The sequence below is a fragment of the Triturus cristatus genome, chromosome 3_2 (assembly GCF_964204655.1).
Source record: "Triturus cristatus chromosome 3_2, aTriCri1.1, whole genome shotgun sequence".
In the NCBI taxonomy this organism is placed as follows: Eukaryota; Metazoa; Chordata; class Amphibia; order Caudata; family Salamandridae; genus Triturus; species Triturus cristatus.
The window spans coordinates 300,921,921-300,948,303 of NC_140584.1; the positions used below are offsets into that span (position 1 = coordinate 300,921,921).

At 43.5% G+C, this 26,383-nt stretch overlaps 1 protein-coding gene across 2 annotated transcripts in view; it reads left to right on the forward strand.

Annotated features, from left to right (window-relative positions):
- The window catches only part of LOC146857208 (interferon alpha-inducible protein 6-like), a 130,949-nt gene extending 105,142 nt beyond the window's left edge, over nucleotides 1–25,807 (forward strand). For both annotated transcript variants that reach the window (XM_085647687.1, XM_085647686.1), the window contains exons 5-6: nucleotides 21,303–21,430; nucleotides 25,430–25,807. In XM_085647687.1, coding sequence (XP_085503813.1) covers nucleotides 21,303–21,406 — 104 coding nt within the window. In that variant the 3' untranslated portion in view covers nucleotides 21,407–21,430; nucleotides 25,430–25,807. The remainder of the gene's footprint in view (nucleotides 1–21,302; nucleotides 21,431–25,429) is intronic.
- The last annotated feature ends 576 nt before the right edge of the window (nucleotides 25,808–26,383 follow it).

Genomic DNA, 26,383 nt, shown 5'->3' on the forward strand with positions numbered 1-26,383 from the left:
TCTGCCTGCCAAGAGGCGTTCGATGCCCTGAAAGGGGGCCATGTGCACTGCCCCCGTCCTCCAGGCCCCCGACTACTCCAAGGAGTTTGTGGTACAAATGGACGCCTCCGAGCATGGCATTGGGGCCGTCCTGTCCCAGGTGAATGACCAAGGCCTAGACCAGCCCGTAGCCTTCCTCAGCCGAAGGCTGTTGCCCAGAGAACAGAGATGGAGCACCATCGAGCATGAGGCGTTCGCCGTAGTCTGGGCCCTCAAGAAGTTACGCCCCTATCTGTTCGGCATCCATTTCAAAGTCCAAACCGACCATCGCCCCTTGCGATGGCTCAGGCAGATGCGAGGAGAAAACCCCAAACTACTGCGGTGGTCAATCTCCCTCCAGGGGATGGATTTCACCGTGGAACATCGCCCTGGTACTGACCACGCCAACGCCGATGGCCTCTCCCGGTTCTTCTGCCTCAGCGAAGAGAACCCCCAAGAAGATGAGTAGTTCTCTCCGGCTTTCAGCTGGGGGGGACGCGTGTTAGACCCGGCCTCGTGGCATGGCCATCCCTGTCCCCACACCACATATGCTGACCCATGCACCTCATGCAGCCCCCGAGCACACGGCCTAGCCGATCCTTCCCACCAGAACACACACACACCCGACCCGGACTTCCCCGTCCGTGGCCTTCCTCCTTTCGGCCACACCGGGCCCGCGTGCCCACTTCATGCACCATGATGGCCGCCCGGCCCCAGCGCGACCCTGGCCTAGAGGCGCCACTCCGGCTGGAGGACATCGCGCTCCCATTGGGATGAGAGAGGGAGGAGCAGTTTTCATCGCACCTCTGAGCTCCCCTGGGAAGGTGGGTTTCGATCGGCCCTCCGGCCTCCCCGAGGGCTGGCTCCACGCCTGCTGGGTGTCTGGGACTCCTCCCGACCCGGCCCTGAAAGGATCAAAAGACAATGGCAGGAAACCCCGACAAGCGACCCCCAGGTGACAAAACCCCTGCCTGCACAGACTCTGGACATCAAAGAGGAGTCGACCTATAACAAGGGGTGCTCTGGGACTATCCGGCAGATTCGCCTTTGGAAACACCTGAGCCCTGCTGAGTGACTTGCGGCTCCCTGAAGATCGTAAGACCTCCGAACTTGTGCTTGAGCCCTGCTGAGTGACTCGCGGCTCCCTGAAGATCGTAAGACCTCCGAACTTGTGCTTGAGCCCTGCTGAGTGACTCGCGGCTCCCCGAAAGATCGTAAGACCTCCGAACTTGTGCTTGAGCCCTGCTGAGTGACTCGCGGCTCCCCGAAAGATCGTAAGACCTCCGAACTTGTGATTTAGCCCTGCTGAGTGACTCGCGGCTCCCACAGACTCTCCTGGTCCCGCCGGACCCCGACGACGACAAGCGTATCCCCCAGCTCGAGGATTGTGAGCTGTGCGCCGGGTACGCCCCTGCATTTGATCCATATCCCCAAAGACTGTCCCGCTACCTCCTACCCCCCTCCGAGACTCTGTGAGCCCGGGCTCTACTTGTATATATTTGCCTTGCTGATCATAAGATCCTACGACTCCGATTTGATAAAGATTTGTTCTTAATAACTCAAGGTGTGGCGTCTCTTTGTCATGTGGTGCCGAGTGTACGATCCTAGATACGAGGTTCCTCCCCTAAGGAGTTTCCCGCCAGTGCCCGGCTACGATACCTCGAGGGTTGGTCTCAGGATAGTCAGGGCACCCTCCGGGCTCCTCTGAGGTCGCCTTCTAACACTGAAAATATAACAGGTGCCGGAACGGGCAGGGACAACAGTGAGCCATCCCAGGTGGTGACTGCCAATGTACAAGGCAGCCCTAAAAGTCATCTAAAGTCTGTGAAAACCCATAAAACCCATAAAGCGGATACTAAAAATTGGCAAAATATAAGCACCACAGAGTCTCTGGAGCAACCCGAAACCGAATTACGAGTGGACCCAAAGGTCCCTCGGGTCTCCTCCCTAGAATCAAGCCGGTCAGCAGAGTACATGGCAATGGTTCCTCTTTTGCAGCCCACTGCAGATGCAAATTATACAAGTCGGCGCTCCGGTAGCTCTGGAGGCTTTTAATGATCTACTGGACAACAAACCTTCTGAGCACTGTATGATGTCTCCTTACGAAGATTCCCACTTAACAAATCCAGATATGTCCTTCCTGGCCTCACAGGAATGGGAGAAACTTGTTGCTTCATATAATCTAAAACCTGCTTCAAATCATATGCCCCCTGCAACAACTAACACACCCTGGCTAGAAAGAAGTAACCTTAGCAGAGCCTTGCTCACAGAATGTATTTGTGCCACTATGTTAAGTACAATACAATATTCAGTGACAGCACTTCAACACCAAACTCATAAATTGGACTTACAGCTTACGGTCCTTCAGACCTTGGCAGAACTTACTAGCCTAATCAAGCAGGGACATGAAGCGGCCCACAGAAGCCAAACCCCCTCAATTTGAATGCTCCTGTGCTCCAATAGTTGACAAGCTAATAACATTACCAACCATGTTAGGTAGCCTCCTAGCAGGTATAAAAGGCAATGCCCAATTGCTCACCAATTCCACGACGGCTTATGTAGGCCAGGAACAGCGCCATCGGAACTCCTAAAAATTGATTTGTTGCCAACTAACTTACTCCCCGAAGGTAGTGAAGTAACGGCAACAGCGGAAACACCACAAAAGAGTCCTGATAAAAAAAATCATTCATCCCGGAAAGCTCGTCGTAAACAAAAAAGGAAGGGACAAACCCAGAAGTCTCTAGTCCTAGACCTCTGCTCCACAGATCAACCTCACCCAACCTCGGTTGTACCAGACTCCGAAGTTGAGGAAACCAGGCATGTCTCTATCTCTCTATCTCTACCTTGTTAGATAGGGTTGATCATACCACTGCATGGCCCAATACTATGGTGGTGGCGACTATGGGGGCATCTCTAAGACTACCAAAACAGAACATCTCAAAACGCAATAATAAACAGGGACCAACTGGAACAGGAAAAGAGCTAGTAACACCAAAGCAAGAATCAACTAACATCATTAAAGAAGAGCAAAGTTCAAGGCCATTTTCAAATGAAGTCCAATCTTCCGAATACAGAGATCTAGGACAACAGCCGTCAAGGGGCGTTGTGACTACAAGCTGTTCACAAGGAAAAATCAAGCTTTCAACCGACCCCTTGCAAGTCTCCCGCATTTATGGCAATTCAGGAGCGGGACAGAACTACCTCTTGCGACCAAGGCCCCAGCCTCAGGAGACAATCTCTACCCAGGAAATGGAGGTGAGGACCACAGATGGACCGGCCACCATTACCTTTATCCCCGAGTACGAATCCCGGGGAAGAGTAGATGTATTAAACAGAGGGAATGTATTACGACTTTTTAAAATTCCATCACACGCCTAGAAAATATAAGCTCATCAGATCTGCTTTCCATAGAATTCCTTCCAACCAACAATCAACTGTGTCCAGATGCGACAAAAACAAGATGGAACTCTAGTGGGGTAGCTAATAAAATCATGAAAGAAGAAAGTGAGTTTAAGCTCTGGGGAATAAAGCTGGAAGCTGAATCAAAATCTCCCTACACAACACCTTTCCTAAAGGTTCACACTAACGCACCTATCAAAACCAGTACCTCTGTATTAAGAGGAGCAAAGAGCAGCACTCCTGGTGCTTTAACTACCTGCACAAAGGTCTTTAATCCGAATACTAGCCACGGACCACCAATCCCAGCTTCGACATTGGTAATGAAGAGCAAATAAAACAAACAATAACAACAGAGCGACCAAACTGACAAGAGATGGGTACCTCACAAGCAGCCCCTATAGAGCAAGGTAAAATCAGAATGTGTATTTAGAGCATTAACGGCCTGGCAAGTAAAATTGAAGATCATGAGGTAGTAAACTATTTAATGTCATTTGACATGGTACTCCTCCAGGAAATCTGGGAAGACAAGGCCTTCAACCTCCAGGGGTATACCTCCTACTTTGTTCTGGCTACAAATGGTTCTGTTTTTGGTCACCGTTCGGGGAGATTAATGATCCTAGCCTAAATATCTAGAATAGGAAAAATTCTTTCCATAGAGGCTAAAATCGCAACACCAAGCGCTGTTCAGGCAGTGATGATAACGCTCAAGTTCAACAAGGTATCCCAAGAAATCATAATTATCAACACCTATGTGCATCCCAACCAAAAACAAAAAAGCGGTAAAGGAGCTGACTAAAGAAACAAGCATTGGCATAGCCAATAGTTCTCGCCTTTGGGACCTTATAAGTGTTTATCCATGCAACAGTTGATGTTGTTGCACCAAGGATATTGTGTTGCATAACTAAATACTTATAAGATCCCAAAAGCGAGACCTATTGGACTGAGGTTGAGTGCTGTCTCTCTTTCCAACACCCCCGCCCCCAAACGCATCCCACCCATTTAAGAAGAGAAGGAAAGAGAAAAAAAAGCTGAATCTGAAATGAGAACGGATTTTTAATAATAACAACCAAACTTCCATCAGAATAATAATTTCATTTCAATTAAAACTGGCTTATCACCTTTGCTAACATGTGCTTAATATGTCAAAAATTATCAATCCTTGAAGGAGCCCAAATTGGTGAGGCTAATTGTAATCAGCAAATCGGAGGTGCTTGTCGCCGGCTCTGCCTTGGCAGAGAGGTAGCTCGGAAATAGAACTCATTTACCACTCTCTCCCCCGGGAAATCCGCTGAGCAGATTAACATTTTCAAAATACAATAATGATTTAATTTGAGAAATGGTGACGCCAATTTGCGAGCAGCTCTTTGTGCGCAATCATTTGCATTTTTCCCTCCACCGCCTGCCTTTTCTGTTAATCACAGCCAGAGATGTGATAGGTTTTTCCTCTCTTTTTTTGCAATTTGACTTATTTCTTATTATAAAACTTCAATTTAGTAATTTAGCACAATGGAGGGAGAAAATATTACAAAATCTCGAGATAGCCCCATTTCACTAAGAAACACCTTCAGAGCGCAGGGAGCGAGAGAAAGGGTAGATTTGAATTGGAAATCTGTTTAATTTCTCTGCTGGTTAAAATAAGTGTATGTTCTGAAGCCCTCATTTAGGGGATGCTGAAAAGAGAGGAGCGGGCCTTGTTATTTTAATCCAGATTTTATGACTTCCTATTCCATAAAAAGCCCTTTTAAACACGCCTCTAACATATGCAGTGGCAGTAAGGGAAAAGGCCTTTTGACTATCAACCTTGTGTCTTGCGCTGAAGAGCAGCCCTGTTTTATCTGAGGCTGCCCGCGGTGCAGGCGCTGTGCATGGCTGCCACCTGTACCTGTGTCATACATGTCACCTTCGGACTGTCCGTGCTTTGTGGTCGACAGCGATGCGCGCAGTGCGATTTCTGAGTCCGTCTGTACTGTGGTAAAAGAGAAACTACAAGTCCCAGAATTCATTAGCTGCTGGAAGACTGGCTGAAGGCATTGCGTGTTGGTGTATGTCCTCTACGACGGGCCAGTGTGGGTGGGGACTAATGCATAAAGTTTGGCGCATCTAAGTGCGTGAGGGGTCGCCCCATGTAGATTAGCCACATAGCCCACATTACCATATATCATTGGTAGACAAATATTTTCCAGCCACAGGGTTTCATATTAGCAATATTTAGATGTAATTGTGATTACAAAATGTTGAATTGGTGGTAGGCTATGACTACAACTCCCAGAATGCATTTATCTTTTAGGAGAAAATCATATGATTTGAAAATGGCCTCCTCTGTTGATGTGTTTGATCAAACAATGCCAAGGGGCGGGGGATCAGAGTGACATCTGTATGTTGGAAAATTAAGAACCCCCATATACTTCGCTGTTAAAATGCCAACGGCTACTTGCCTGTTCGGTATCTTGAGACCGTAGTACACTGGCAAAAACATAGTAATGCACCCTGTCGATGCTAACAACGTGTAAGTGTAGGCAGCGATGCCCTGCTATTATCTAGGTCTTAGCCCCACTTTTCAAAGATCAGGAAACATGCACTGCGAAACTGGAGAGGGGGAGAACGGGGGGGGTGGTGCTGAAGAAAGGAGAGGCTGCCAACAACAACAAACAAGCTCGCCCGCGCGGCCGGGAAAAGTAAAAGCGACCTTTGTAATATGACCCAGAACAGATGGCACCCTGCTTGCTCCCGACAGCTGTAGGCCGTGGGAGGAAACATTTACTGGGTAAGGTGGGACATGTATCCGCCTTTGGCCAATTGCGTGCTTTCATTTTTGAAAGCCGTACGCAATGGCCAATACAATGTGTGCAAAAAAAAAAGCCACACCCACGAGTTTGCTGAAAAGCTGGAGTGATTCCAAGAGGTCATCTCCTAAAGCAGCACATGCGCGCTGCGCTAGGCTCGACCTAATAAAAGGATTATGGACGAGCAAGAAACCGATCATGTCATTCTGGTCGGTGACTTCAACTTACATCTGTTCGGATCGGGACCAGATGATGACTCTGTGCAAGATTTTACAGCAGTATGGGGCATACCGAACCAGTGCTTAGCAAAAATTAATAAACCAACAAGATGTTCAAAACATCTGCTTCAGGAACTGGAACACCTGAACCTAAGGGCACTGAACGGCCGCTTCCCGGGGGACAACCCACCGGCTACTACATTCCACTCTTCAAAAACCTCTTCATTTCTAGATTTCAGGTTCATAACATTAGCTATGTTCAACAAAATAGCAACCTTCAGAATAGGTGACAATGAACATAGTGACCATTTACTGCAATAAGTCTGGCAGGTCGCACTAGATGCTTGGAATCCCATTGAAATCGAAGGGCTTTCAAACCTTAAACGAATAAGGTGCAACATTAACAACATTGAAGCAATATCAGGGACCGCCAAGACACTATAGAACCTTGCAAAAGAATTAGCAGCAGTGAAAGTATGGGAAAATTTCACTACGACTCTTGGTGGGAAATATGCGATTAGGATAGGGTCAAAATCAGGACAATCAGAAGATGTTCCAAGAAGGCTGACAAGTAGCCCGGAATCAAGGACACTGAAACGCCCCATAAACCAAACATTGAGACAGCTTCATAAAACCCCACAGAACTTGGTCATGCAGTCTACCCTTCGGAAAGCAAAGCCACTATTAAAAAGAAAGAAGTGGGGAAAATAGGATCAAAGAATGACGAACTATGGGCCAAGTTACTCCACGATGCCAAACAAAATAATAGTGCCAAGTTTTGGCAAACAATCCACAGATTAGAGCGACCAAACCATCCAGGAATAAGCTCCAACATAGCAGAGGCTGTTTGGTAGATTACCTTTCTTCCCATTTTAATAACAAGGCGCAAAAGGATGTAGAAGTGGACAAGGAAATGGGTAAAGAGATAACGGATGGAGGAGACATCAATAGGGAAGAAGCGACGCAAAACCCCCCTTCTGAAGACCAACTTGGCGCCTACCTCAAACTGCGCAATCAACAGGGATGCCAGCTGTCCGCAGACTTAGCCTTATCAGCCTCCATTACAGAGGAATGCTATGTCCCCACGGTAAAACAGATAAAGAGACAAATAGCCAGGGGCAGAGCCATGGGTGCCCCTGGTCCCAGTGGCATTCCACAGATGTTGTACAAACACAATGCCGACTTCTGGAGTAAGGCTTTACTACCGGTTTTTAAGGACATAAACTCTGCAGCCTCAATTCCGGAATCCTGGAAAGGATCAATTATCAGTCTAATTTTAAAGCAGGGCAATAGGAACGATCCGAATAACTATCGACTAATCGCCCTTATCAACGTAGATGCAAAATACTACGCTGGAACAATCCTGGACGAGCTAACATCTTGGGCATCAGAAAATTTGATCATTCCTACAAATCAAACCGGGCTCTGCAGTGGCCAAGGAACAATAACTAAGATCCTGGCCTTAACCCTGTTGATGGATGCAGCTAAGGATGCAAAAATTCCCTTATTCCTTTGTTTTATTGACTATACAGCTGCTTTTGACCATGTTAACCGGGCCAAACTCTGGCAAAAACTTGAAAGTTGGGGTCTACCTAAATCACTCCAAGACCGGCTCAAACAGTTGCACACAGATACTTGGATCAGGATTAAATTAGGCGCAGGGACACATATTTCCAAACGAAGTGCGACCTCGAAAGGCCTAAAGCAGGGGTGTGTCCTTGCGCCACTTCTTTTTAACCTTTTCCTAGCTGATCTCCCAGGGGAGTTGGACAGCTGTACATCCCACGCTTCAAAACTGGGAAACAAGATATTGTCAAATCTGTTATATGCAGACGACCTAGTGCTGATAAGCAGGACTCCCATTGGCCTTCAACATCTTTTGAATACGACAAGTAGCTTTTCACATCGGAATGCCCTACAAATAAATCTTAACAAAACCAAAATTATAGAAGTAAACTACCATAAAAAGAAAAAATACACTTGGCACCTAGATGGGCATCATTTTGATCAGGTTACAAGCTATAAATATTTGGGAACGGCTTCCTGACCTCACGCTTGATCCCTTTCTACAAGTATTGTGAGCTAAACTGTAGTCGCAACTAACATACGGGAGCGAGGCTCTTAAAGGTAAAGATGCGACAGCCCTGGACATAGTAATAGCCAACTCCTACAGAGCAATTTTCCATCTCCCAAAATACGTCTCAACGGCATAAATACGGCTGGAATTTGGGCTCCAAAAACAATCGGTGGAAAGAAGAAGTGCATATGTAAAAAGTTGGTATAAAATCTGCAGTGCGGAGGCAGGATCTCTAAATTCCCACCTCTGGAATCAGCTGTCTCGTCAAGGCAAATGTCCGGCCAAGGAATACCTGTTTGACTCCCTTAAGCTACTGGGACTGTCCGAGCTCTGGGCAATACCAACAGGTCATCTTTCTTTCAGAAAAATAGTGAAAAAGACAACGCTCATGATAATTGTCTTAGAAGACAAGGCAGCGCTTGCTAAAAAGACACACGGCTGGATAGTCCTCAGTGATTATGAAAGACTCAAACCGCAAACGTACTTGAGTACAGGAGTCAAAATAAGGACGAAGGAAAACTTCTTAAAGCTACGATTGGGGGTTATTGCAGTCAATCCCCATCTCCCCCATGGGAAAGGTGAGGAGTCATCTGCATTTGCCCCAAGCTAAAGGACATAAGATGCATCTTGTTACGTCCTTTTTTCAGGCTTTAGGGCATTCGGTCCTGTAGGCAGGCAGTAAAGCCATGCTTCAACCCTGCTGAGGTTCAACTAAACTGCCGGCTAACAAAATTCTTTGAGACGGTGACTAAGAGATTCAAAAACTTGTCGTATACAGATGTAAAGACAAAAAATGAGGTAGCTCAAGGGCCCCCTGAAGCGAACTTCTAAAAGCAAGTATTAGTACCTCACAGTTGCAACAGCACTTTCAACTTAATTTGTCCTGGAATTCAAAATAATGTACTTTATTATGTTAAGTAAATAATAGCATTTTATAGACGCACCAGCACTTTCCAATAATGTTGCCCATCAGTTCAAAACAATGCTCCTTACTATGCTATATCAGGACGCCTGGTTAACCAAGGAAAGTCAAAAGTAACTAATAGCACTCTATTGACGCACCAGCACTTTCAAATAATGTTGCACATTACTATGTTGCATCAGGATGTCTAGTTAATTAAGGGAAGTTATTGTCAGTCTAGCTTTCCCAGATCCAAGGATTTTAGATTTATTGTTTTCCATAATGGCCAATTGTATACATTGCGAATATTTTTATATATGGTCTTTTAATACTGTGTTTATGTTATATTATCTGTGTATAAGGAACTTTATTGCTATGTATATGCAAAGATTTTAATTAATCAAACATAATAAATATTATCTTACCTTACCCTTGCTGGCCAATGACAGCTGGTGGAACAGAAACCTCTTGGAATGCTGAAAGTAAGCCAAGCACCGGCTAGTGCAAGGCTTGTCTATTTATAGGCAAAGGAACAGGTGTTTGCAAACACAAGGCAAACTCCGCCCCTCCACATGCTGGAACACGAGGCTTGTCACAAGGAAAGAGCAATACAGAAAATAACAAGCATTGCTACCTACAATAAACACGCCCTGCTAAAACCAAGGACATTTAGGCTGCACATAAAAACTACTCCTGCAGGCGAATGAAGAAGCAGCATTTATGGGGCGGGGAAATACACATGAGCAGCCAAGAATCCGAACTGATGGGCAAGAATAAAGCATGGCGGAGTCTGGGACCGGCGTACTTCCCTGACAGTAACAAAGGCCACATGGCCAAGAACAGAAATTGCCCACCTGTCAAATCCAAGTTTGCATACTGTGGGATTTTTGGGCAGTTTGCCATAGTGTGCAGGGAAAAGAGTAGTAAAGGGGACAAGAGTGCTGTCAAATTGTGATGGATGTGGAAGAAGATAACGAAGGAGAAAATGAGTGACGAGGGGGTCCTTTGTATAGATGACAAAGCGTTGAATGTGGATATTGATATGAGGAAAAAACCTAGGTGCAACGTGGTGATTGGAGAGGTGGACTTACAAATTGTGGCTGACTGCGGATCACCATTCACAATTGTGTTGAGATTTGTATCAGAGGATACATTTGCAGGTCTTTTAGGTGACAAATGAGATCCATCAGATATATAGATCCGGTTACCTTTACTGGGGAGAAGATCCCCATGGTGGGCTTAATAGAACTCAGATGTGAATTTAAAGGAAGGACGGCCCTAGAGAAATTATATGTAGCTGAAAAAGGGCCATCTGTACTTGGGTGGGTCAATCAGAGGAATTTGGGTATTACCCTGGACCTTAATAGTGGAGACCTAGTTATGCTCCTTGATGCGCAACAGGAGCCTATAATAGAGGATGTTTAGAGACAATTCCCCAGAGTATTTTCGTGGAAGGTAGGGAAGTTAAGTGGGTTTGTTAACAAAATTATGCTTAAGGAGGGAGCTACTCTACTGTGTCATAAGGTCAGGAGGTTACCCTTGGGGGTCAGAGGCAATGTCATGCAGGAATTGGATATGTTAGAAAGCAAAGGGTTATAGAACAAGTTGAGAGTGCAGAATGGTTGGAACCTTTGGCCGTAGCTTGTAGGCCGGATGGCCAGTTACATCTATGTATTGGCCTCAGGGACTTGAATAAAAATATTATAATAGACAAGTTTCCCCTACCTAAGAATCGACAAACTCCTGTCACAGTCCAAGGGTATACAATGGTTTTCCACAACGGGGAACAACCTTTACAACGCAACTTTTACAACGCACTACACTTACAACGCAATTTTTACAACGCAACATCCACTACAACGCATTCCATTACATCGCATGACACTACAACGCATTTTTAAAAACTACCTTTACAACGCATTTCATTACATCGCATACTACGTTTACAACGCATACCATTACAACGAATAATATTACATTGCATTTAAGGTAAGTATTGGATAGTATAGGGGTAAAACCCCTACACTATCCAACACTTACCCTACTGTTGCACCCCCTGGAGTTAGAATAGTAATTTTTACCCCTACACTATCCAACACTTACCCTACTGTTGCACCCCCTGGAGTTAGAATAGTAATTTTTACCCCTATACTATCCAACACTTACCCTACTGTTGCACCCCCTGGAGTTAGAATAGTAATTTTTACCCCTATACTATCCAACACTTACCCTACTATTGCACCCCCTGGAGTTAGAATAGTAATTTTTACCCCTACACTATCCAACACTTACTCTACTGTTGCACCCCCTGGAGTTAGAATAGTAATTTTTACCCCTATACTATCCAACACTTACCCTACTGTTGCACCCCCTGGAGTTAGAATAGTCATTTTTACCCCTACACTATCCAACACTTACCCTACTGTTGCACCCCCTGGAGTTAGAATAGTAATTTTTACCCCTATACTATCCAACACTTACCCTACTGTTGCACCCCCTGGAGTTAGAATAGTAATTTTTACCCCTACACTATCCAACACTTACCCTACTGTTGCACCCCCTGGAGTTAGAATAGTAATTTTTACCCCTATACTATCCAACACTTACCCTACTGTTGCACCCCCTGGAGTTAGATTAGTAATTTTTACCCCTATACTATCCAACACTTACCCTACTGTTGCACCCCCTGGAGTGAGAATAGTAATTTTTACCCCTATACTATCCAACACTTACCTTAAATGCAATGTAATATTATGCGTTGTAATGGTATGCGTTGTAAAGGTAGTATGCGATGTAATGGAATGCGTTGTAAAGGTAGTTTTTAAAAATGCGTTGTAGTGTCATGCGATGTAATGGAATGCGTTGTAGTGGATGTTGCGTTGTAAAAATTGCGTTGTAAGTGCATGCGTTGTAAAAGTATGCGTTGTAACGTCATACATCCTCCACAACAGTTATCACCTCAGCCTATCACCAGGTGCAGCTACATCCCTCTAGTAGGAGCCTTACTGTGTTTGTCACTCCCTTCGGATGTTACAGATTTGTACGTATGCCATTTGGCCTGGCGTCAGCAGCTGCGATATTTTAACGACTCATGTAAAACTTTTCAAAGGCATCGAAGGCGTGATATACTTTCCGGATGACATACTGGTGATGGGCCAAAACAGACTTGAACATGACACAAGGTTGAATCTGGTGTTGGGGAAATTGGCAAACAGGAGTCTCACTGCAGACTTAAAGATATGCAAATTTGCGTTGGAGTCAGTAACTTATCTGGACCATGAAGTGGGAAGAGATGGCATAGCCCCAAAAAGGACATAATCGAAGCAGTTAGTAAGGTTCCAGCTCCTACATCAAAAGAAAAGGTCAGATCATTCCTCAGTCTCGCGGAATCTTATTCCAAGTTTGTACACAATTTCGCTATGAAGACACATGGGTTGAGACAATTGATGGAGGTGAGGAAAGAATTCAGTTGAAATTAGTTGCAGTCAGATTTTGAAAGAATAAAGCAGGACAATACTATAGCGGTTCCCTTGCAAGGGCTTGTAGTAGGTATAGACAGTATCATAACCACAGATGCCAGTGGGTATTAACGCAAATGTCTAGTTTGGGGGGGGAAAGCATTGTACCATTTGCTTCCCATTTATTGTACCCTTCTGAGGAACAATTCTCAGTAATTGAGAAAAAGATGGTGGCTGCAGTCTGGGCTATGGAAAAAGTCAGGCAATATTTGTGCGGAACTAGGTTTACACTCCGCACGTATCATAAACCACTTGTCAAGGTACTGAAGGCATAATCAAAGCCATTCCACGGATTACAAGGATGACATTGAAGGTGTTAGATTTTGTGTATGACGTTGAATAACTGCCTGGAGAGAAGAACAAAGTTGATGATTATTTGAATCATTCTCCCTTATCTTCATGTGAGCAGATGGGTGTGGAGTGGTATGAGTCCAGTGTGGCCATGATTGGGGATAGTAAAGGAGCCATTTTAGATGAAGAGTGTGGGTACAAAATATGAAGAAGACGGGACTTTGACCTCTGTCAAATAATTCATCATCAATGGCAGGGCCAATAAGAGTGAATTGAGTACTGAGTGCAAGAAATTGTGGGAAATTAAGGATGAGTTATCCCAGACTGATACTGTTCCTGTCCTTAAGGGAGACAGGTAATACCTCCGGAAGGTTTAAGACCAAGAATTTTAGAAATAAACCATGAGGGACACCTGGGCATTGTTAAACTGAAAAGAAGAGTGAAATCATCTTATTGGTGGCCTGGCATAGATGTCTAGAGAGAAAGAATCGTAAGGAACATTCAAATATGCACCAATTCCAATAAGGCACAGTCAATGCTCAGGCCATCTCTGGGAAGACCGAAGTGTGGAAATCCTGGGACCCATTTTGGATGATTGGAGTGTATCCAAATTTGTTACTGTGATCATGGACAATTGTTCCAAATAGCCTGAGACTGAAGTGACAGAGAAGGTTGATGCTAATGCTGTAGTTTCCTTTTTGGAAGAAACTTTCTTGAGAGGGTATTCCAAATACCACACTGAGCGACAATGAACCTCAATTTGGCTCGGAAAAATATTAGAAATTCCTTAGCAGGAATGGGATTTGTCGGAGGAAGACTCCAGTTTACTATTCTGCTGGGAACGGCGTTGTAGAGTGTTTCAATAGAGTGATAATGGGCTGTATACAGGGAGCTATCAATGCTAGGTTGGATTAGGTCAAGGAGTTGAACAGTACTGTATGGGCATACAGAATAATGCCTACAGTGAGGGGCTACAGTCCTTTTAAAACACTTAGGGGAAGAGAGACATTCACAAGAGATAGCTGAGCATGGATATGAAAGTTTGCAGCAAGTGGTCTCCCTCCGTTGTGAAGAATAATTTGATGAAAATGCAAAAGCAGTACACGATATACTATGACAAAGAACATGGTGTAAAAGAGGTATATATTGCACCATGCGATTGGGTAAGAGTCAAATTGGGACACAAGAAAAGGAAGGAATAGACCAAATTTTCTGAACTATTGCAGGCGGTAGAAGTGTATGCTAGGTCCGCCCTGTTGAATGACAACAAAATTTTGCATTTTAGCAGAATATTCAGATGTAATAAGGTTCTAGATTGGCAATTTTCAAAGAGGGGACAAGGAGAAAATCCTGATTTGTTTATTTGGATGTGGGACGAAACAGGGATGAAAATCCAAACAACCTAACAGTCTGCAGGTACAAGGTGCGAGACAGAATATCCAATGTTCTGGTACAAACACCACTGAGTTGAGAGGGAGGCAATGCTGCAATGCGAGTCGGAAGGTGTTGACAAAGAAATTTTCTGATTTTGTGATGTAATAATATTGCAGCTACAAATGTACATATTAATCTTTTTGTTCAGGGAAGAGGAGGGGCTTCTGGGTATTGTAAATTCTGAATGTGTAGATACAAGACCAGGATATACAATGTATTTTCGGGCACAACCATACCTGTGTAGTGTCAGTACATGATTGTACTTACTTATTAGATTGTTGAGCTATTGTAGTGGGTTTAAGAAGGGGAGATGCGGTATCTTAGTTACCAGCTCCTTGGTAACATGATGCCACCAGTTCTAGAATATAATGAGGTGTGAGAGCAGGGTGTGACAGTTAGAAGGTGGTTGGTTGGCGTAAGGACGCCATACAGCTTGCTCCTAATAAATATCTTACGCACCTTTACTGGCGTGAGTTGTCTTCTGCACTCACTCCTCTGACCTGGTCTGTAAAAGCAGGGCAACAGGCATAGTGTTGCTGCGCTGAACAGTAGACTATATTTTATCTCCTGTATTCCACATATTGAATTGAAGGACAAGCTTTGGCACACAAAAGGCTTTTATGACGCTAAGAGCCTCAGCCTGCGTCTAAGGCAGAATGTGTTTTTAACATGATACTTCTACTGGAGCCATAAATCCGCTCCCTGGGCTACTGCACATGACCAAGGGTCTGAATCTTTTGGAAAGTAAATTAGTCACCGACAAGCATTTTCCTTTACATTCTACCATTCCTTGAACAATACTTTATAAACATTGGCAAAGCCAATAGATCGGCACTCACATTATAAAAAAGAGACCTATTGGCTTTGCCAATTCTTGTTCTAGTAGGACTAGATTTGGATAAACCCTGTATAAATATTGTAGTGGGTTGTATTCCTCTGTTTTGTTTATGATGTTTTCCTTTGGCCCCACTTGGAGTATGCGTGTGCAGGGGTTCGATCGGCTTCTGTCAGTTGCGGATCGAACCTCTAAGGGTGCGCTGCTCCTTGCCGTGGCTGAAGCTTCACCCTAATAAACTTACCTGCAAATTGAAAAAGAGTGGCCTCTTCATGTTCATTATCTACTTACCACATTTGGTGATGAGCGGGAACCAGCTTCAGCCACACGCTCCAATGGAAGAACTCCACGCGGTGGGGTCACCTCACCAGTTGCTGTCTGCCGGCTCTCAAAAACTTCTCACCGATATCCAGACCTTGCTTGTTTCTTCCAGTGACAAGCGGGAACTGGTAGGACTCTTGTTCCCTCCATTTTCGGCTGTTTTTTCGTGGATTGCGCTTGGTCGTCCATTGGCTGCTCGCACTGGGCTCGCGCGTTGATCTGGAGGTTCGAAGTTGACACACAAGCATGCTTAGCGCGTAATAGAACCTCGGTCACGTGAACCAACGTGCTCACGCTGCGTGAGGACGTACGGCGGCCATCTTTGTTTGGGTCGCAATACAAGGCTGACGGCCGTTCACGATCAGCTGAACGCGCATCGCGGTGTTGCGCACACCTTCAATTCCTCATCGTTTTGGCAGTCCGCTCACATCTCAGTGATGCGCACGCCCTTCAGACAGCAATATTTCTTCAAGCTGCATACCGCCCGCACACGACCACCCGCACACGTACCATGGTGATGCGCTCACCTATCTGATATTTGATTGTTACAAGCAAGCTGCGTGTTCGGTGACATGCACACTCCAATCATTTATACAGCCACACATTCTGGATTGAAGCTTCTACGTTGGCCCTTGAACTTTGCGGTATATGTTTTATTTTAATTGCGGGGTAGTGGATTTAAAGCTTAAGTTAAAGTGTTCTTTCATCCATGGCTACTCCACAACAAATTACACAGCCTCCTCCATTCCTTGGGAAACCGGGAAAGCCATGTATGCCCTGGTCAGAGTGGTTTTGTGTGTTTGAAAATCACTTGGTGGCTATTGATGCCACAGAATAGTCTCCTGCCCGCAAATTTGCTCTAATTTTTGGAAGTTTGGGTCAAGCAGCATAATGCATTTTTGACAGTCTGCCTCCAATTCCTCATCCTGGCCAATCTGGTGACAGACACTGGAATATTTATTTAGAGGCTATTGCAAGACTTAAAAAACTGTTTTATGAACCACCTAATATAGTGCTGGAAAGGCACAAATTTTACAAACGCAAACGGGGTGAAGAGGAAAAAGTGAAAGAATACATATCAGCTCCAAGGGTCCTTGCTACTGCTTGTGGGTTTGGGTCTTTATTGGACGATTTCATCAGGGACCAATTTGTTTTTAATTGCGCTTCACACAAAATAAAAGAAAGGATTCTGAGCTGTAAAAATCCTCCTCTCTCTGAAGTAATTGACTTAGCCTTAAGCATTGAAAGGTCTGTCATTTCTGCTAAGGCCATGCAAGCTTGTGCTCCTGTTAAAGTTAATCTGGTTTCTGACCAAGAAGAGGCTCCATAGGATAGTTTGCTTGCTGTAGGGGTAAAAGGTAAGTCTACAAAATTTGTTTAAAAGAAAGGCAAATCTTTTTGTTAAAGATGAGGTTCGAAATTCCACATTGGTAATTTTCCTGGCTGTCCTGCATTGGGTAAGCGTTGTTCTATTTGTAAAAAATTGGGTCATTTTCAAAAAGTTTGCAGGAGTCAGAGAAAACCTGTCCAAGTGGGCAGCTTGAACGTGGAAATTGACAAGTGTGCTGAGTCCTTTGATAATTTGCTTTTGACATTGGATTATAAAGATGATCTTTTGGAAATTAAAGGTCCCTTATGTGATGCTTTAATTGATGGAGTGGAAACCAAGTTTATGGCTGACTTTGGATCTCCAAAAACAATCCTTCATGATTCTTACTACTATGAGAACTGGGACAAAAAGGTTACTTTGTCCCATACGGATGTGAACCCGAAGGCCTTCGGAGAGAAGGACATTGACATGTTTTTTTTATGTCTAATGTTGAAATCTTGGGCCGCAATATTTGTACTAAATTGTACGTTGCTGTAAAGGGGAAGAACATTGTGGGCTGAAAAGATCTTGCTCGGATGGGCCTGTATTTAGTGCCAGGTGAAGATAATCCAGTTAGAGTCAAGGAAACCTCTGTGTGTAGTGTGGGTGAGTCAGAAGTGGATTTTAAAAGTTTGTTGGATGAATTTAAACCATTGTCAATGATCACGTTGGTTGCGTGAAGGGTTTTGAGCACAAAATTAGGTTATTACCGAATGTTCAACCAGTGATCCATAAGGTCAGACCTCTACCCTTGAGTGCGAGAGAGGAGTTAAGATCCATGCTTGAAGGATTATGTTCTAAGGGTATCATTCAACCCACCGAATCTTCTCAATGGTTGGCCCCCATTGTCGTTGCTTGCAAAAAGACAGGCGCGATTAGGCTCTGTGTGGACTTGAGGAGCCTAAATAAGAACATCTTGATCGATTGCTATCCTCTTCCCAAAATTCATGAACTTTGGGGGGAGCTAAATGGTTTTCACTAATTGACCTAAAGTCTGCCTACCATCAGATTTCTCTGGCAAGGGAGTCTCAGGAACTGACAACGTTTGTTATATCTATTGGTGCTTATAAGTTCCTGAGGCTTCCCTTCGGCCTAGCATCTGCTGCTAGTGTCTTTCAGCGGTAAATGGACACAGTTTTTAAAGGGCATAAGAGGTTTGCAAGCCTATTTGGACGATATTCTGATGTTTTCTGAAAATTTTAAAGAGCATTATAATTTGTTGAAGAAGGTGTTGTCCGCTCTTGGTGAACATGGCATGACTGTAGGAGCGGATAAATCTAAGTTTGGAGTGAGGGAGCTGGATTATCTGGGTCATACTGTATCTAGAGAAGGTATCAAACCAACATTTTCTGTTATCAGAGCCCTTGAAGAGGCTCTCCGCTCCTTCCTGTGGCTTGCTGAGTATTATGCTAAATTTGTTGGCAATTACGCTCAAATTGTTGATCCCCTTCGTGCCTTACTCAAGAAGGGTCAAAACATTTTGTGGTCTCAAGAACTGGATGGTGTGTTTGCTAAAGTGAAAGATTTAATTGTTTCTGCCCAAGCATTGCATGCTTTTCGGGATAATTGTCCTTCTATGATTACAGTTGATGCAAGCATGAATGGTCTGGGGGCTGTCCTCAGTCAAAGAGTGAATGGCAAGGAGCAAACTGTGGCATTTGCATTGGGATCGCTCAAACACTTCGAGCGAAATTACAACACCATTGAGCACGAGGCATTGGCCTGTGTTTGGGTGGATCAAAAATTCTAAATGTATATTTGAGGTCGCAAGTTTGAAATCTTTACGGACCACAAGCCGCTCACTTTTATTTTCAGCAAAGTCACCAGTAATACTATGTCTGTTAGGTTGACTCGTTTAGTTTCTAAATTGCAAGAGTATAACTTTGATATGAGACACATTCAGGGGGTCAAAAGTTTTCGTGCCGATTGCTTGTCAAGGATGTTGATGGAGAATGATGATGAAGAAGATTTCGATGAGGTAGAGTGTGTTGCTGTTCTGGACGCAGTTGAAAATTATAGTCCAATTATTTCAGAAACTGAATGGAATGTCACATGCTCAAATGATATTATTTTGTCCAAGGTGTTGGAATATTTTACTAGTAAATGGCCGGAGGTGAGAAGTTTAACTGGAGAGTTGAGGAATTTCGCTTTAGTGGCTGATGAACTTTCAGTTAAAGATGCTTTTGTGCTGAGAGGGGATACATTTGTTCCTCCAGTTAGTCTGAGAAGCTCTATTATTAGGGTCACTCACGAGGGACATTTAGATGTGACAAAAACTTGTATGAAAATAAAACTACATTACTGGTGCCATGCTTTAGATGCTCAGGTTAGAAGTCTAGTGGATGGTTGCGAGGAATGTTTGCTTTCGGACAACCACTGGAAACTTTCAAAGTTACCTTTGCATCCAACTGAGTTTCCAGGGAAACCTTGGGATAAAGTTGGCTTGGATTTTTCTGGTCCTTATAATGTTTTAGCGGAGGAGTTGAGGTATTTGATTTTGGCCGTGGAAATTGATGTACCACAAATTTGTGGATTCTCCTAACACAGATAATACCATTTGTTTCTTAAAAAGAGTGGGCCCGATTCACAGAACTAACTTAAGACAAAATCCTAAACTTACTACCATTTACTCATTTTGGTATTCACAGAAGGCACTTACTCATTTTGGTATTCACAGAAGGCACTTACTCATCAATGAGTAAGTACCTTCTGTGAATACCAAAATGAGTAAGTGCCTTCTGTGAATACCAAAATGGTAGTAAGTTTAGGATTTTGTCTTAAGTTAGTTCTGTGAATCGGGCCCAGTGTTTTTGTTAGAGGGAACACCTAGGTCTTTAGTAAAGGACACTGGAACTCACGTTGTGTCGGATAGGATGTTTACATTTTTAGAGACTCAAGATATCAAGCATTTAAAGGTGGCCATGTATTCTCCAGCTTCCAATGGACTAGTGGAACGGGACAATAATGTTCTTAAAGAAGGAATTCAAACGGCCCTGGCTGCCGGTCTTGATGTAGGAAAGTTTTTGGAGGAAAAGTTGTGGAATTACAATACTTCAACACACTGTACCACTGGAGTCACTCCCTTTCAGTTACTCAGGGGTAGAAAAGCAAACACTACTCTGTTACCGTTGTGGCTCGACAGTAGAATATCTGCTCGTGATGGCTCTGATTTTAGAAGTGTTGCAAAGGTTGTCAAGGAGAAACAGTTGGATATGAAGAAAAGGTTCAACAGGAGTGGGTGCCTATTTGAATTGGGAATTTCTGTTGGTGATTGGGTTTTGTTTAAAACCATTCAAGGTTAAAAAAAAGGTGAATCTGTATTTTTGGATCCTGTTCTTGTCTGTAAAGTTAGTAAAGGCGTGGCATTTTTGGAAGGCAAAGGTTGGTGGAACAAGAGGCAGTTGGTGAAGTTGATGAAGGATCAAGTGGAATTAATTAGAGGCATGAAAGTCTCATTGATGGAGCATGATCTTGAGTGGACGCATTGGTTGTCTGATCATGAACAGCCTAAGTCCATGAGTGAGAATGTGAGTCCGTCGGTCGATAGGCCAGTTGGTTTTACTTTGGGTGGTGATTTAGATAATTCTGTTCGGGGGTGTCGTATTAGAAAGCCCCCTTCCAAGTTCAAGCATTTTGTTACATACTAATTTTTGTGGTTCTTTGGGGGCTCATTTTATTGTATTTTTTGTAAGGGGTGGAGGTGATGTAGTCATATCTTTTTGTGCATAGGGGGAGGTGATGTAGTGGGTTGTATTCCTCTGTTTTGTTTATGATGTGTTCCTTTGGCCTCACGCTTGGAGTGTGCGTGTGCAGGGGTTCGATCGACTTCTGTCAGTTGCGGATTGAACCACTGAGGGTGCGCTGCTCCTTGCCGTGGCTGAAGCTTCGCCCTAATAAACTTACCTGCAAATTTAAGAAGAGTTGTCTCTTCGTGATCATTACCTACTTACCACAAATATGTATGTACTGTGACAAACAGTTGCTTTCACACCAGCGCCGTTCACCCCCTACCCTTTGTGGCACTTCCTGTTAGTTCGGCTCGCTATGATGTCACCTCTTCCGCCAGCACGAGTCACTTCTTTCCCTATAGTTTCCCGTTGTGCTTCTTACTTTGATGGAAGAATCAATTTCTTTTTAGGAGCAACAACTGGAGGGGCCTTCGTCGGTGCAGCTGTTGGTGGGGCTACTGGATATGGGTTCAAAAAGGCCACAGGCAAGTCGAACAAGAAGGAGAAAAAGTAAGATGCACCTACTAATCTTTACAAGGTAATGGTAAAATCCGCAAGGGGATCTGAAGCATGCCAGTGGGTTGTGTGACTCTGCTATTTTTACTCTTGCATTCTAGTCAGTTTTAATCAGAAGCTGTGAGATCTTTCTCAAGTGCTCATTCTAGATAATGTGGTAAATGAATCATCATTAGACCATGTATGGGCAGGGTTTATTGTAACATAACTATTTACACGTTTGTGTAATGATATTATATTTCATTTCACTAACATAACCTCTTGCACTCCTTTCCCGCTAGTTACTCACCACCCAGGAGTACGGTCCTTGGCATTCTCTTTAAAACTGTTGGTTTTAGAAATTTGGGCCCGAAGGTTTCAAGACCAGGACAGTAGTCAAGATGCACAGTGGCGTTCTTTGTAGCCAGTGATGGAGGAAGCTCAAGGATTGTTGGTTTGCCAAAGGCTCACCACTTACCCCTTCCATGGATACAGGGCACACCTCTTCAAATTATGGGTCACAGCAAAGCCGTACTGTGGGTCCGCTAAAGCTTTCTGTCGAATGACATGTAGAGGTTGTTCAAGTGAATGCTGTGACTTTGTCATGGTGTGGCTTTAGGTATGAGGAAGGTTATTGACCAGTGCATGTTCCGATTGGCTCCCTTATGTGTCAGTGTTACACACCATTTAATAGGGGCGGGATAACTGGTGGTTTTCCTGGCGACCAGTGGTTGCATGCTGCTGTACAGTGAGGCATTTGGAAGCTAAGTGTCTGCTAGAAAGACAGCTGACAGTGCGGCTGGTGCTTTAGCCTCCTCACAGTATTCTTGGAAAACCCCTGCCTGCGAAGGATCATGGTAGGCAGGCGGCAGGAAAACGACCCAAGGGTAGTCAAAAAGCTGGGCACTGGCTAGTGTTTCCCTTGGGTGTCTTAACCCTTCACCCCTCAGTGGATGCTACCTGGATTGGGGTGTCAAGGCCAAGTAAATGGGCAAACATGTTGAATCACCACATTGAGGCCACAAACCCAGCAGAGTGGTCTGGACACCAGACAGTTCCCAACTTCATGCTGGGTGGCTACTGGTGCGAAGATGACACTAATTCTGGGCATTATCGTAGCAAATGAGTCATAACTGTCTATTTCAGCTTTGTACTAAACTACACAATGCATATATTACTTAGTATGTACCTTTATGATGTTGTGAGAGAGGGTAAGTAGTCTTCAAAGACAAGGTATCATTTAGCCAGCGATGTTGCTGTTTCTCTGGTATGTTAAGGGCCACAAGGGAAGCCTCTAAGACTAGGAAACCTTGTGTCACCAACTGTGAGTAGATCTCATGGAACAGGGAATTAGGACCTAATCCCACTCTCCATAACCTCGCTGGTGAAGAAGCTGGCAGGGCCTCATTTGCCTGCAAATCACCAAATAAAGGTTTATCTTTGTCTGAAGAAAATTGATTCTAGAAGTTCTAGGTTGCATCCATCTCTTTGGAAACTATATCTTGATTTGCCCTCTTTGAAGTGGCACTGATGCCCTTTATATTTACCCACAATAACGCAGCTTGCAAATAGAATGTTGGTATATGCTTATTTGTAAATGACTGACATCAACTGCGCACTGCCCACAAAATCTATGTGGAAACAAAGGCCTTAATGGATTGGAGCTCATGGGACACTGCATGCACCACACATCACCCTTTCATCCATTGCTCATATTATGCTTTAGGCTTACCGGTCCTCATGTCCCTCAGATTGACAGGGAACAGCACCCTATCCTGGGGTCCTCATAGATCCCAGGAGGGACATGTGGCTATAGAGGTCCACAGGTATTTAATGTTACATTACGTTTTTTGAAGGAATGAGATATGCTTACATTTAACGTTGTGCAATTAATATTTGACCCCAGGGATAACACCTGAGATTGCAGTGCACTATATAAATCATCATTTTACATATTCAAAGAGTTAATTGAATATGGAATTTGTGTATTTTACCTATCCCTTTTTTGGAAGGAAGGGCTATTTGACCCTACAACATGCACATACTCAGAACTATTCCCTTTTAAACATATATCCATATTTTATATTAATACGGAACGAGTATTTTAAGTAGTATTACCAAATATTTAGGTTTTGTTATCCAAGATGGAGGGTGGTCACCGATAGTTATTGACAGAAGCCGAGTCAGAGAGACCGCGGTGAAAATGCCCAAGAACATACTCCATCCTGCATGTCTGTTTTGAACCCGGTAATGTTAATATTGCAGTAATATACAATATCTTTATACTTGAGAAGTATATGATCCAGCACGATACCAATAATTGATCAGGGATCAGTACTCAATAACATCATACTACAATGGCCCATACTCATTCACCCAGAATCCCTTATGCGCTGGGGTCAATTTATATGTACGTTCAATTCTTTTCTTTTCATAGATTTAAATGAGACATTATAACTAACTTTTACATAAACTTTCCTTCCATTTGATCGATGGACCAATTAGTTGAATAGTTGATGGCAATGATAACTACTAACTAACCAACCAATTATTCAATTAAATAATCACAGACTCTCGGTAAAGTTAATAATGAATTTATCTCAAATATTAAGGCTGATGCTCAACTGCATTTGGTCACAAAATACAAACAATGAATCTAACGAAAGGAGCGATTACATATACAAATTCAAATGAATACAAACTCATCCAATAAGCAATGACTTTATTCAATGAAGGAGTGGATACATTAAGAGACAAAAGTTTCAGCAAAAATTATATGCGAAACATAGTACACCTAACAGAGGGGATAGATGAAGAGACAATAGTTTCAGATAAATAATACATATCAATATAATTGGCGGCATGAATAGGTGGGAAACAATAGTTCCAGAAACAAAAATACATCTATAAGTACATTTTGAGAACGAGTTAGACTAAATACAAACCTATCGGTCTGTAGAAAAAACCACCCTCTCGGCCTAGGAGATGGTGGGGGTTCCCCGAAATAGTATCAAGGAACAAAGGATACAAGGACAGGGACAGGACTGATCAGGAACAGCAAGACCTCCCTGAAAACCGACGGACAGCGAAGCATCTCCCCTCTTTCTCTCCTGCCAGCCTTAGCGTAAACCACACCCCTAAAGGCACCCCAATTATACACTAAAATTGACTTGTCCATCTCACATTTGTTGCAAAATTTCACAGTACTCGGAAGTAGATTGGTGGGCTTGGGAGGTGGCGTTGTCACACCACTGTGAGTTCATCTACAATTCAGCTAATTTATTATTCTACAGTCTTTCCCAGGGTTTAGTTCTTAGCTCGGTCTCACGTTTTCTAGACATGTTACATTTTAGACAGTCTTTTATTCATGATTTTAACATCATCTGCAGAACGTGGCTCCGGTCCCACGACTTGGACATCATTTGGCCAACGATCATCACACTGTCCTTCAACCTCGTACAATTTTCTGCGGTGTACAGCGTGTCTGTCTTGCCTCTGACAGAGCGGACTCACTCCTCGGCTTACCCCTCCCACTTTAGTCAATTTAGTGAAGATGGCACCTTTACCAGCTCACTAAAGCAAATGAAATATGAACATTTATTAAGTATATGATAATGAAACCTTCACTGTTTACCACCCACCTTGCACTATTCCCCATTAATGTTACCTAGCATAAGCCTTGTGCAAAAGCACCATCATTTATTATTTCAAAAGCAGGATGCAACATGTAAATTACTGATGCACATGCGGTCTATTCATGCAACATTTCTCGTTTCTTTCAAACCACAATATTATTACAGTTTTAACTCTTTCATATATTATTTCATGTTAGTTCATGTTTGCGCAAAGTAATTTCCCCTGTGTTTATGTTGGGTGTACGTTAGTTTTTCTAGAACTACTTACTGTTAGTATGTATTATGGGGGTATCAGTTCGAGCAGGTTTCTTTTTGCGAGACCCTGTTCCATCATATACATTGGCTCATTTTGCTCTTAATAAACTATATGCTGGATGATTTTCCTCACTGACTCTCATCTTTTATAGGTTGGTTGAGCAATCAGAAGACAAACCCTGGAGTCCCAAAGCAAAACTCTGACAGAACAAACGTCACAACAGGAAGCAGCTGGTCAACCAGTCACTGAAGCAAGGAACTCAGCAACTTCATAGTTTCTCAACAAAGTGCCTACTTTGGAAGCATAGTAATATAAAATCACTTGCAAAGCCTCCATCCTAAGAATAATATTATTAAGGACATTCTGCCTTTACGTTCTCCTCAGAATTTTGCCCTTCCCCTAGAGGTTGGAGGACTTTTCATTAACCACCGACTTTAAATCTGGTCTGTAGCCTTTAAGCTAAGTCTTTGTTTACTTAATGTAATCATTTTATGGAATGTTCAATTAAATCATTACACCTACCAATAAACTCCATGTTTTCTGTAGCAAATTAAACACAAGTAACAACACAGAACCATTCATTCACACAAAGCTTTCTAAAATGTCAGGTCACCTGCCAATAGAGACCAACAGTACCAGAAATTATTTTCTGTAAAGTACATCTTACAACAGGCCTCAACTACATGTTCCCTGCTATTTTATGGTCTCCACACAAACTCCTGTTTGCACAGGTATCTCGATTACACATGCAAATTTTGCTACACCTGATAATTAACAGGTGCAATAAAGTCTGCTTTTCTCACATAAATTTTGGCAGGTTAAACCTGCCAGAATTTAACGGGTGGAAAAGGCCTGATAATTACCAGAACATGTGGTGCTATAGGTATCAACATTTTGTATGTTGTGCCCCATTTTAGTGCAAATCATGGAATAGTTGCTATTTATTGCGCCTGCTAAATTTCAAGCCCTCAAGGTATGAGATTTTATAGGGTGTTAGAAATACAGCATACTCTTGCGAGGCACTTGTAATCAACGCTCACTCTCAAACGAACACTTTCCTTCATCCTCCTTCCACAATATCAGTTGTGACAATCCTCTCCTGCTA